At 37.6% G+C, this 11574-nt stretch overlaps 1 protein-coding gene across 3 annotated transcripts in view; it reads left to right on the forward strand.

Annotated features, from left to right (window-relative positions):
- pwwp2b (PWWP domain containing 2B) overlaps window positions 1-10241 on the forward strand; it is a 30135-nt gene extending 19894 nt beyond the window's left edge. For 2 of the 3 annotated variants that reach the window (XM_078413678.1, XM_078413680.1), the window contains exon 3: window positions 7210-10241. Coding sequence is in view for 1 of the 3 variants with exons in the window: in XM_078413680.1 (XP_078269806.1) it covers window positions 7210-7217 (8 nt within the window). In the remaining 2 variants the exon portion in view is untranslated. The remainder of the gene's footprint in view (window positions 1-7209) is intronic. The other variant, XR_013548318.1, reaches the window with a different exon arrangement.
- Window positions 10242-11574: the final 1333 nt, after the last annotated feature.

Genomic DNA, 11574 nt, shown 5'->3' on the forward strand with positions numbered 1-11574 from the left:
TGGTAATAATTTTAATCTTGGGAATTTATAGTGTACAGTGATAGAGTAATGGATCTTGTGGATGACTTGATTGTACATGGTCTCAGAGTACTTTAAGAATTTTAAAGACCTGCCCTGGTTTGTCATGCTTAAATGTTACGCCTCTTATCTGAATTAAACTCCATCTGCCATTCATCGATCCTTTGGCTTGGTTAATTTAAGATCCCTTTGCAATCTTTAATCTTGCAATTGTCAGTTTTGTACTAAATAAATCCCAGATTTTGAGATGTGTTCCCCTCATTCACCATCATTGTTGTTGCCCATTTACTGGCCAAATTTCTTTCTGATATACTGGAAATACTTTGTCGGTTGGGAAACATTTGGAAAGAATCAATTAATTCAGTAGGTTATGAGCTGAAATTAATTAATATGACATTTCTTTGTTTTCCATTTACTCTCCATTAATACTACCAGACTTTGAGTAGACAATAGGTGTGGGAGTAGGCCATTCAGCCCTTTGAGCCAGCACCGCCATTCAATGTGATCATGGCTGATCATTCACAATCAGTACCCCGTTCCTGCCCTTTCCCCATACCCCTTGACTCGGCTATCATTAAGAGCTCTATCTAGCTCTCTCTTGAAAGCATTCAGAGAATTGGTCTCCACTGCCTTCTGAGGCAGAGAATTCCACAGATTTACAACTCTCTGACTGAAAAAGTTTTTCCTCATCTCCGTTCTAAATGGCCTACCCCTTGTTCTTAAACTGTGGCCCCTGGTTCTGGACTCCCCCAACATTGGGAACATGTTTCTTGCCTCTAACATGTCAATTCCCTTTAATCATACGTTTCAATAAGATCCCCTCTCATCCATCTAAATTACAAGCCGCTCCAGTCTTTCAACGTACGACAGTCCCGCCTCCGGGAATTAACCTAGTGAACCTACGCTGTACTCCCTCAATAGCAAGAATGTCCCTCAAATTTGGAGACCAAAACTTCACACAATTCTTCCTGGTGCGGTCTCACTAGGGCCCTATACAACTGCAGAAGGACCTCTTTGCTCCTGTACTCAACTCCTCTTGCCATAAAGGCCAACATGCCATTAGCTAGCTTCACTGCCTGCTGTACCTGCATGCTAACTTTAAGTGACTGATGAACAAGGACCGCCAGATCTTTTTGTTCTTCCCCGTTTCCTAACTTGACACCATTCAGATAATAATCTGCCTTTCTGTTCTGACCACCAAAGTGGATAACCTCACATTTATCCACATTAAACTGCATCTGCCATGCATCTGCCCACTCACACAACCTGTCCAAGTCACCGTGCATCCTCATAGCATCTTCCTCACAGTTCACACTGCCACTCAGCTTTGTATCATCTGCAAATTTGCTGTTACTTTTAATCCCTTCATCCAAGTCATTAATGTATATTGTAAATAGCTGCGGTCCCAGCACCGAGCCTTGCGGTACCCCACTAGTCACTATAAGAAAATAACTGCAAATGCTGGTACAAATCGATTTATTCACAAAATGCTGGAGTAACTCAGCAGGTCAGGCAGCATCTCGGGAGAGAAGGAATGGGTGACGTTTCGGGTCGAGACCCTTCTTCAGACTGGGAAAAGATTTTGACTATTTCTGTATCTCTTGGGATCTTATATACTTGTATACAAATGCAGCCTATCCAATTTTTCCTCTTGGGTAAAGTGCTCCAATCCTCAAGCAACAAACTAGTGAAAAAAGAAAAAGTGCTGGAGGAACTCAGCAGGTCAGGCAGCAGGTCAATAAGACTTTTAGTACCTTGGGTTTCATCAGTCAGGCTATTGAGTATAGAACTTGGAACAATATGTTACAAAATGCTGGAGTAACTCAGCGGGTCAGGCAGCATCTGGAGAGAAGGAATGTGTGACGTTTTGGGTCGTGACATTTCGGGTTGAAGAAGGGTTACGACCCGAAACGTCACCCATTCCTTTTCTCCAGAGATGCTGCCTGACCCCCTGAATTACTCCAGCATTTTGTGTCTACCTTCGATTTAAACCAGCATCTGCAGTTCTTTCCAACGCACAATATGTTACAGTTGTGCAAGATGTTGGTGAGGCTACATTTGGATACTGTTCAGTTTTTGTCACCCTGTGTAGGAATGATGTCATTAAGCTGGACTTGAGAGCCTGAGTTAAAGGGAGAGGTTGGGAGGCGAGGTTGGACTTTATTCTTTGGTGTGCAGGAGGCTGAAAGGTGATCTGTTGGGTGTATCGAATCATGAGGGGAATATGATGAGTCCTTGTCTGATCCATAATTTCCCTTACCTTCTCTACACTTAAAACTAACTTGCATTTGTTCTTTCCCAGTTGTGAAGAAGAGGCTTTGAATGAAATGTTAACTCTGTTTCTCTTTTCACAGATGCTGCCTGACCTCCTGAGTGTTTCCAGCATTTTCTGTTTTGATTACCACTTATTCACTCCATTATCCCTCCTTTTGCATTTGTTTTGGGTGAGTTACAGTGTTCCCTCTTGTCACGTTGGTAAGACCAAAGCTACACGATTGGGTCTTCTACAGATTTAGACATTGCATTCCTCATTGATCGTTCTCCTTGCACGTTGTTTTCAGTTTGATGATGAGCTGAGTCTCAGACCCATCAGTGTTAGTTAACTCCTGTCTGTAATGTTGACCTATTGCTGAAGCACTTGATCATGTCCTTTGGCACATTTGTGGTTCAATATTTTCTACTTGGAGTTTCCCATCTACTCTTCATAAACCCTGTCTACTCTTCATAAACTTGTGCAAATTGTCTTGCAATATTTGCTCTCATGACCAATATATTGTACCATGTCCTTGTACATATCCTGGCTCACAAAATCTTGAAGTTGAATTTCTTGCCCTATTTAAATAATTTTCATGGCCTTGCCAGCATTACTTTTCACCAATCCTATTAGTTTGCACAGACCCTAGTGGATATGTATTTTCAGCTGGGTGTGTCCTAAACATCCTATGTATTGGAATTCTAAGCATGCTGTTCCTCCCCCAATATCTTATTTAGCTCTTTGTAGTCTTACACCGCTCCCAACCTGTCTGAATTTGGCAGAAAGTTTCCGCTTTCTTATTTCATTTCCGCCATTTTGATTTCACCTCATTTTTCTGCGAAACAGTCGGCAATTGCAATTTGTCAGTTCGGCCGTTAGAGGTCGCTAGGGGTTCTGCGAGAAATCCCCCCCACCCTGGAAGTCTCCCCGAAAATGTGGCACTTAGGCTGGGTAAAGCAGCCAATCTCGACCTCATCGAGACTTCCATGGCCAATCGGTGGGTTGTATTTGCAACCTGCAGTCGGGGCTCTGGAACTCCAGCCCAGCTGGAGCCAGCACATCTGTCCCCATAGCCGACTTCCTTGGCCGGCTGGATAAACCGTATGCTTGGTCTAGTCGCATATATTTCATGACCGTTGTTCTTTTATTCAATACCAAGAGAATTGGGATGTGTAAGGAAAAAGTAAAGTAGAAAAAACAAAACAAAACAATTTTTTCTTTGTGTCGCAAAAAGTATCTCTGTTCAATAACCTTTCTATAAATAACAGAATATATTCATGATAGGCCTGACATTGTACATGTAGTCCAAGAACTATAGACTGTTGGAAATAATAGTAATTTTTCACACATGAATGTAGCACAACGTGTATGCATACTTTTTTTTGCTGAAAAGTTGCATTAAGCGCCATGTTATGAATTTTGATGTAAAATTCTGAATTTTGGACATTATGAATTTGTACAATCAAATGTTGGGAGGTCTGGTCTTATTTGTTCTACATCAATTTATTTGGAACACTTCTCAACGTGATTGCATCGTAAATTAATATTTTCTGCTGCAGCTGGGCTCTGCAGAGTAAAAACGGGAATGTTTTGCATTGGAATTTAGTAATTTTCAAAAATATTATTTTTGGAATCAAACGTGTTTCTATTCTGTCTCCATTGTTAAGATGCTCCTTCCATTGTCTGAACGGCAGGTCAGATGCAATTAAATGAATTTTATTGGTGCATATATGTTATGCCTTTTTAAATTGCAGCGTGTTAATCTTAAATTTTCCAGTTTTCTTTTTGTCATTAAATTCAGCTCGTTTTCAAATATTGTTCAGTTGAAGGGTTAGCAACCAGTCTAAGAAATTGTAAATTGTAAAATTGTCAAAATATTCATGTTTTCCTCATTTTATTCTCATCTGTATTTTAAAACTGAGGTCCAATGATTTTGCCAGAGGAAATCACTGCTTTGTTTAATAAACGCCACATCATATGTTCAACTTCTCATTTATCTTTGGCTTGAGAAAAAAGTCCTGCTTTTGCGAAGAATGAAAAAAATTAACCCATTATTATGAATTTGGCCTAGCTTTTGTAAAACATTTCTCGTTCACCTGTTAAGCTTGGCCATAGTTAGCAAGTTTGGATATGCCATTTTTTCAACAACGTGCAGATAAATTGTTCCAAATATTTCCTTTCATTTATTATAAAAAAATATTGACGCTTAAATTTGTTGCTTATTTTAAAAGCTTTATGGAGAGCATCTTTGGGCTGCTGATTGAGTTGAATTCGGCCCACTTGCTCTTCTTGCCCCCAGTTACCTGGTCAGATGTGGAGTCATCTTGAGTTTCCACTCTGGACGTCAGACGATGTGCCTTCTGAAGCTCTTGGCCTGGGTGCTTTTATTATAACACATTTAAAAACTAGTAAGAGTGATGCAGCACTTTTGATGTTAAATATAGTGCTTGTTTTATAAAATATTCAGCTACATCACTCTTATTAGTTTTTAAACGTGTCCAAATAAAAGCATCGAAGATAAGAGTCTCTGGAGGCACATCATTTTTAATTTGGCTTCCCTAATTTGCAGATTCGATGAATAGATAATGATTTCAGTCATACACCAGAACTGCTTGCGATAAGGTTGGAGGGTGATTACCCCAGCATAATTCTGGAGTACTCTAACACACTTGGCATCATCTTTCATTTGCCACATTCAAGATCTAGTCTGGTCCTTGTAAAACTGGGCATAACTTCCTAAGAACAGCAAAATACCAGCAGTTTCCTTCGGAGCTGCATGTCACAGATAGCCCAGGTTTTGTTTTTGTCTTTTGCCACCTTTCAACCGGTAGACGTGCTCTTCTGCAGCTTTCCGAATGTTACATCAGTCACATTTGCCATACGAGTACAAATATTCCGTTAATATTGTCCATAATATTTGAAATGTGCTGATGAACCTCCAACTTGATTTTACAGCTTCTGATTTTAGGATTGGAAGAATTTTCATTCTTAAATGATACAAACTACTGGGTGTTTTTGTATGCATATAACAGTTTTTCATTCTTGACGATATATGCCGTGGGCTGCAAGTAAATTATTCATCTGATGGTGATTTACACAGATATTGTCCAGCAAATGTGAAGGATTTGGTTTCAAAAATAAATTCATGGAGATTAATATAATTAAACAGGTTTCGCATTTGTGAAATTCTCAAAATATAATTTTGCACACATACTTTCTAAATCAGAATTTTTAATTTTGAACATTTGAAATGTTTACAAATGTAGATATTTTAACTATTTCACTTGGAAGATTGGGCATACAGAAATTTTAGAGCATCTATAATTGGGTGGCTGGAACAGCGTGCCATGCATCATGTAGCTTGGACAATGCCTTGTCTCGCAACAACAACTTGGATTTTTGCTGCAAATACATAGTTTACATGTATTTGATAAATAAACATTGGTAATGTAAAATTTACTTTCTGTTTTGGAAACCCTTTGTGACTGTTGCAGTTATTATTTCGTATAACCTAAATTTCCTTTTCCTTTTTACTATGCTAACTAATTTTGCACTACTTTGTATTATATCTTTGATCGTTTGCTCCACAGGTTAAAGGATCTAAATCCTTGCATGTTATTCCTCCTCTACCTATTGTAAACTTGATATCCAACTGCAAGTTGCTCAAAATGCATTTTTTTAAAAAGCAGAAGCCTGTAGTTAACCAACATATGCTCATTGGGCCTTGCATGCATTTCGGGGGAAGAAACTAGTCTCCGTGTAAAAATGCTATCTATTCTACTTGCCACACCTCATTTATGGTTTATTGAAGTCATCGGATCTATTTTACAAAAATAAATATATCTAGCAACCATGTGTATTTTGCCAATGTCTACCAATTCTTCTTGGAATTTTTTTTTCTGTATTTTCTTCAAATGTCCAGCTCTTCCTGTAACCAAAGCTTATCCTGCTGGTATTTCATTTCGAAGTTGCTTCCAAAATCCTTGATCTCCTCCATTTTGTTGTCATTTTTCTATGGGAGCATTTAAGTTGAGAACCATGCAAATGGGGATTGGATACTTTTGGGTGAAATGTTATATCAATGTCCTGTTGAGTGAATATAATGAGGGGAATAAAGAAAGCTTGGATGGTTCCTGTGCTACCTGACGTATTTTCTTTTGTATTTCTAAAATAGATTATAACAAAGGTTTGAATGAGATTGTGGATTCTATATAGAATATTACATTGACAATAGATTTTGTTCATGAATAAAAGTTGCAGTTTATCATCAATCTTTCACAGTTGATTAAATTTGGCCATGGAGTATGGCTATTTGTCCTGCTCCTGATGGAATCTGACTGTTCGGCCTGAATGGGGATCTGCGTCAACCTATTTAGTTCTACATCTAGTTGTGCTGTGCCACGTAACCTTACTGTATTTTATCCAGGTTTGTTTGACTGTGTCAGTAGTCTGGGCAGTGTAAAGACATTTGTCCAGGGAGCAGATGAAGGACTTGACCAGAGATATTAAGAATCTCTTAAGGGTTTCCATTTCAACTTTAACTATGTGTATACCACGTATTGTGATGCTGGCAAATGTGTGGATCTGGGGGGATTTTCTCAATTGCTAACTTCAAGTTTGCCTCAGAACATGGCTGAACAGTGGCATAAATTCTGGAAAGTGTGGAGGGGAAAATGAGGAACCTCATCTGGTTTTAGGTTTAACTCTGAATCCTTATCCAAGGTGTTCTCCTTATTCCTCTGGATCAGGAAAGGGGACAATACAAATGTCTGGTGCTGATGCAGATTAACATGATTTGCTATGCATATCTGTCACTTTAATAATATGATACTTTAAAAAACAAAAACAAAATGTAGTTGTAGAAATGTTGCTTCAGTTCAAGTAATTGCTTTCAACCTGCTTTTAATCGACTTAATTTTCCTTTCTTCTTTTTCAAGATAGCTGAAGATCAAGAGAAAACAAAAATCCATATCCCCTCTGATTTAACTGGCTTTGATCTTCAGCTAATACTCCATTGGAGAATTTTGTATGGTATTTACGAAGCTATCGGATCCTGGAGAATTCCTGTTGACGGTTATCTTGAAGGAGCAGAAGGACTGGGCTTGATCTGTGATGTGCAAGAGTAAAGAATGGAGTAGAATGAAGTCTTGACTTTTCATTTTGGACTGTTATTTGATTGGACCCATATTCTCATGGGTGGACAGTGAATAGTATAATTTGGAATGTAGCTATTTAAGTCACTACTCTTTGTCTAAGACTTGTCTCAATCAAAATAAAATTACTGCAAAAAATTTCAAGGGTGAGTAATGGATAAAGACTAGTCTTTTTTTTTTGATTCCTGTTTTTCTAAATTATGTAATGCAGTAGTTTTAATACAGCAAGTATAAAATGTTCTAAATACTGCAATTGCCCAATTGTCTTACAAATGATTGCAGGGCATATTGGACATTATTTGTAACTTCATTAGCATTTAGCGGCATATGATTATCTCTGCACTTGCAAGGCTTGCAGAAGGCTTATGTTGCCTCTTCCTCAAGTACATTGGATGTTTTCCAAATGCACAAGTAGTGCTGAAGTAGCAATGGATTTTAAATAGTTCCATAGTATAATCAGAATATGAGATTGTAACATTTGAGCTTTCAGTGGAGAAGTTATTTAATAAAAAGATTAAGTTTCCAGGAGGATTATATTGAATGGGATTTAATGTTGGCCCTTTGATGTAGAGCAGTAAAAAGGATGCCATCAGTTGGTATTTTATAACTACAACAACCTGTTTTCAGTGTAAAATGATGGCTAGCTAAAATGTTTTGTTTTGCACAACAATACTAAAGTAACTGTAAACTATGATACCATTTATTTTGAGGATTTATTTAAAGAAAAAGAAAGTCAAATTTAATGAGAATCATGTCATATTAAGGATGCTGGCATAAAAATACCGGACCTGTTGAAGGGGTTGATGAATTTATGGTGTGCATTGTTTTCGTCTTTTGAATGATTGATTGGTGCCCATCAAAGGTTATATTTTGTATAGTGGAGCTTGCTACTTGCGATCGAGTCAGATTCATTTTTAAAGGATTGGGTAAATTATCCCATTGTGACCACTGGAAAAGGATTACCTGACGCTTACCATTGTATTTTGATGGTCTTCAGAGCTGCCTTTTTGTGTACTTCCATAATGTGCCATTCAGTAATCACGTCTTCATAATATTGAACCATGGACATCACTTTGCCAGTTCTATGGTCTGCCCAAATTTTGATCAGGGGTAATATTCTTGTTGCCCAGTTAGCCTTTTATGGCTATGTCTAGGAGGAATAAATAATTTCTGCTTGAGCTGCAGTCCATTTAATCTTGCAGTAATTAACGCATTTACTCTAAGTAACAAATGTTAGTCCGAAATGCACTGTCCAGAATGTAAAGAATGGACTTTTGAGATCTTGAAAGATTGGCTTTCTGCAAAATTAAATTGACTCTAAGCACAAGTTGGTGTCATCAGTAGGGAAAGGGAGGAATAGAATGGAGAAATAGTTTGGAAGCAGCTGTCTTGTGTACAATGTCTTGGCACGTGTGGGACTGGGATTAGCAAACATTCTTTGCAGGAATTGAAAACTTTGTTATTTGATGGTACGTTCTATGTGGTATCAACTTCTGGACTCCCTCTGATCCATTTCTCTTAAAAGTATGCAGATGACCTGTTCCAAACATAGGACTTTTGGGATAATTCAGTTGTCAATCTCTTTATACATTTAGGAAACCTGAAGACACTTATCTGAAAGATTCCACCACATTCCCAGTGCCCTATTTTTGTTGCAAAAAAAAAAACTACATGAGGTATGTAAATAAATTTGAGTGATCGGTGTCATGCAGATGGATTGAAAATTTGGTTCTTCTTAGTAAAATGATTTGTATATTTTGTTCTTACAAAATCTTTGCCCTATTTAATCTTATTGTTGGTAATACCTTCCTCAGAAGACTTTCTGAAGATTTGTTGTTGCATTATTAAATGCAGCGAAAAGCTATTGATTTATTTCATTATCCAAAAGTAACCCTTGACATTTGTATTTCTGGTAGAAATATTTCTGTTACACAAAATGATGGTTGTTTTAAAAACAAATATGGTTGTTGCTGGCTGGGTAAGTTCTAAGATCTTGTGCTAGTAATCCACTCATGGGAAATTTATAATTTAAAGCCTCTATGTACAAATATGTTTTCTCTAATAAATTTTATCCTGTTGTTTCTCTTCATTTGGTGTAGACAATAAGTGTTAAAGGCATTTATTTACCTATCATTTGCCAGGCACTGCCTGTTTCTGCTTAATTTTGGGGACACCTGATGATAGTGGTGGGTAATCTGAAGACTTTGAGTGTACAAATGTGTTGATATTTACAAATTATAGACTATTATGGTACCAAAGCTGTCATTTTAATGTTTTTCCTTAAGAAGACCATTAAAGGAAAGCTACATTTCCTGCTTATTAATAATTTATTTTATTTGCATACTGAAAGGCAGAGTTCCACTGTATTAAAAATATGCTGTGATGATCAAAGGGGTGTGTTTGTGTTAAGTTATGGACCGGCGTCTCAACTCCTCCCCTTGCATTAGCACCAAATCAAATGGATTTAAGTGTGGCGTTGACCAATTCCCTGGAATAATTAACAAGCTGTGACATGTATTGGACAGCATGGAACCTCAACTTTAAAGACCCTGCACTGAAAAACATCAGTCTTAAATTGGATTTAATTTCCTGGATAGTAAATTGCAGTGAGCGATAAGTTTACAAACCGTCCAGGAAAAATTATTTTGTGATTGTATCAGTTAATTTTAAAATGTGCGCTGCTGTACTTGTAAATGCTAGTGAATTGTATTCGGTCTCTGTATGACTTGCTTTCCAACAGATTGAATTTGTGTATTTACTAGTGCACTTCCACTGTACAAACTGCTGATTGGGAGTAGCAATAGCAAGGTGAAAAATCAGCAATAAAGTCTATTGAAACACTTTTTGTATTATTTTATTCTTGCTAACATTGCATCTGATCTCAATTTGTTTGTGTTTATGTGTAAACAATATATAGCATCATGCCATGATTTTGGACTTGGGGGCAAGAGTTGAACATCAAGAAGTTGCTCAATGCAGTACTCAATAATGATCATTAAAATACAATCTCATGATCATTAAAATACAGTTAGAAGTTTTCTTTTGATATTTTTTTTTCCTTTTCCTCTACTCTGCCCCTCCCGCCAACTCTCCTCCACACCCATTTCACCAGGTTTTTTTTAATGGTAAGTAGGATACATAAAAAATCAAGTTTGAGCATGGTTTATTTTTTTCATTTAAATTTCAATGGGTAAGCTTGAGGGACAGTGCCCCATCTTGCAACTATACTTCACTTTGCTTATTATTCAACAACTTCAAATATATGTTTCTGTCATGCAAGGTCATCCATCCATCTGAAATGTTGGCTCAGCTTTTCTGCCTCCACAGATACTGCCTGATCTGGATATTTTCAGCATTGCCCGTTTCAGATTTCCAGCATCTGCTTTGTGTGGCTTTTTTTGTTCCAGCGTGTTTTGTTCCTTCTAACTGCTCTTAATCATCTCCCTTCATTTACAGCCTTCTAGATAAATTGGCCATGATTAACAAGCATTCTTCGTCCAAAAGCATTTGGTTCACCCTGTTATCTATTCATTTTCTCTAAATCACACTTTTTTCAGCGCTGAAGAGTCATTGACTTGAAATATTTTGTTTTCTCTCCATTTGCTGCCTGACCTGCTGAACCTTTGTATCATTTTTTTGTTTTATTTCACATTTTCAACAGCTGTATTTAATCTCTCGTTCCTTGCTGACTAGTTTGTTAATTCCCTCGTGAATTGTATTGAAGCCGTACACTCTGCTTCAAGTGTTTGATCCCAATTGGCATCCTCTTCTTTTGATTATCCGTATTACGTTTTATTTGTGTGTTTCTAAACCTTTTTTGTGCATCATCCTCTGGACCACCTTTCCATTCTGCTTTGTTATTTTTTAATGTTTTTATCATGCCATCTAACTATGTGGTACAGATGTAAAGGATAGAAAAGGGCCCTTAAATCCATCAGAAAGTCTATGCTAACCCTCAAAATTCCATCAACTACCCCATGCTGGTATTTTGGCACTCACCTACACACGAGGGACAATGTACAATAGTGTAGTGGGTGCGGTCACCGCGGTAATCAGGCCAGACGCCAGGTGAGTAGTTAATATACTTTATTACCTAAGGCACCAAACACCGCACTCAAGAGCTCGTGAGTCGACACACCCAAAACCTTT

This window comes from Rhinoraja longicauda, chromosome 16 (assembly GCF_053455715.1).
Source record: "Rhinoraja longicauda isolate Sanriku21f chromosome 16, sRhiLon1.1, whole genome shotgun sequence".
In the NCBI taxonomy this organism is placed as follows: Eukaryota; Metazoa; Chordata; class Chondrichthyes; order Rajiformes; family Arhynchobatidae; genus Rhinoraja; species Rhinoraja longicauda.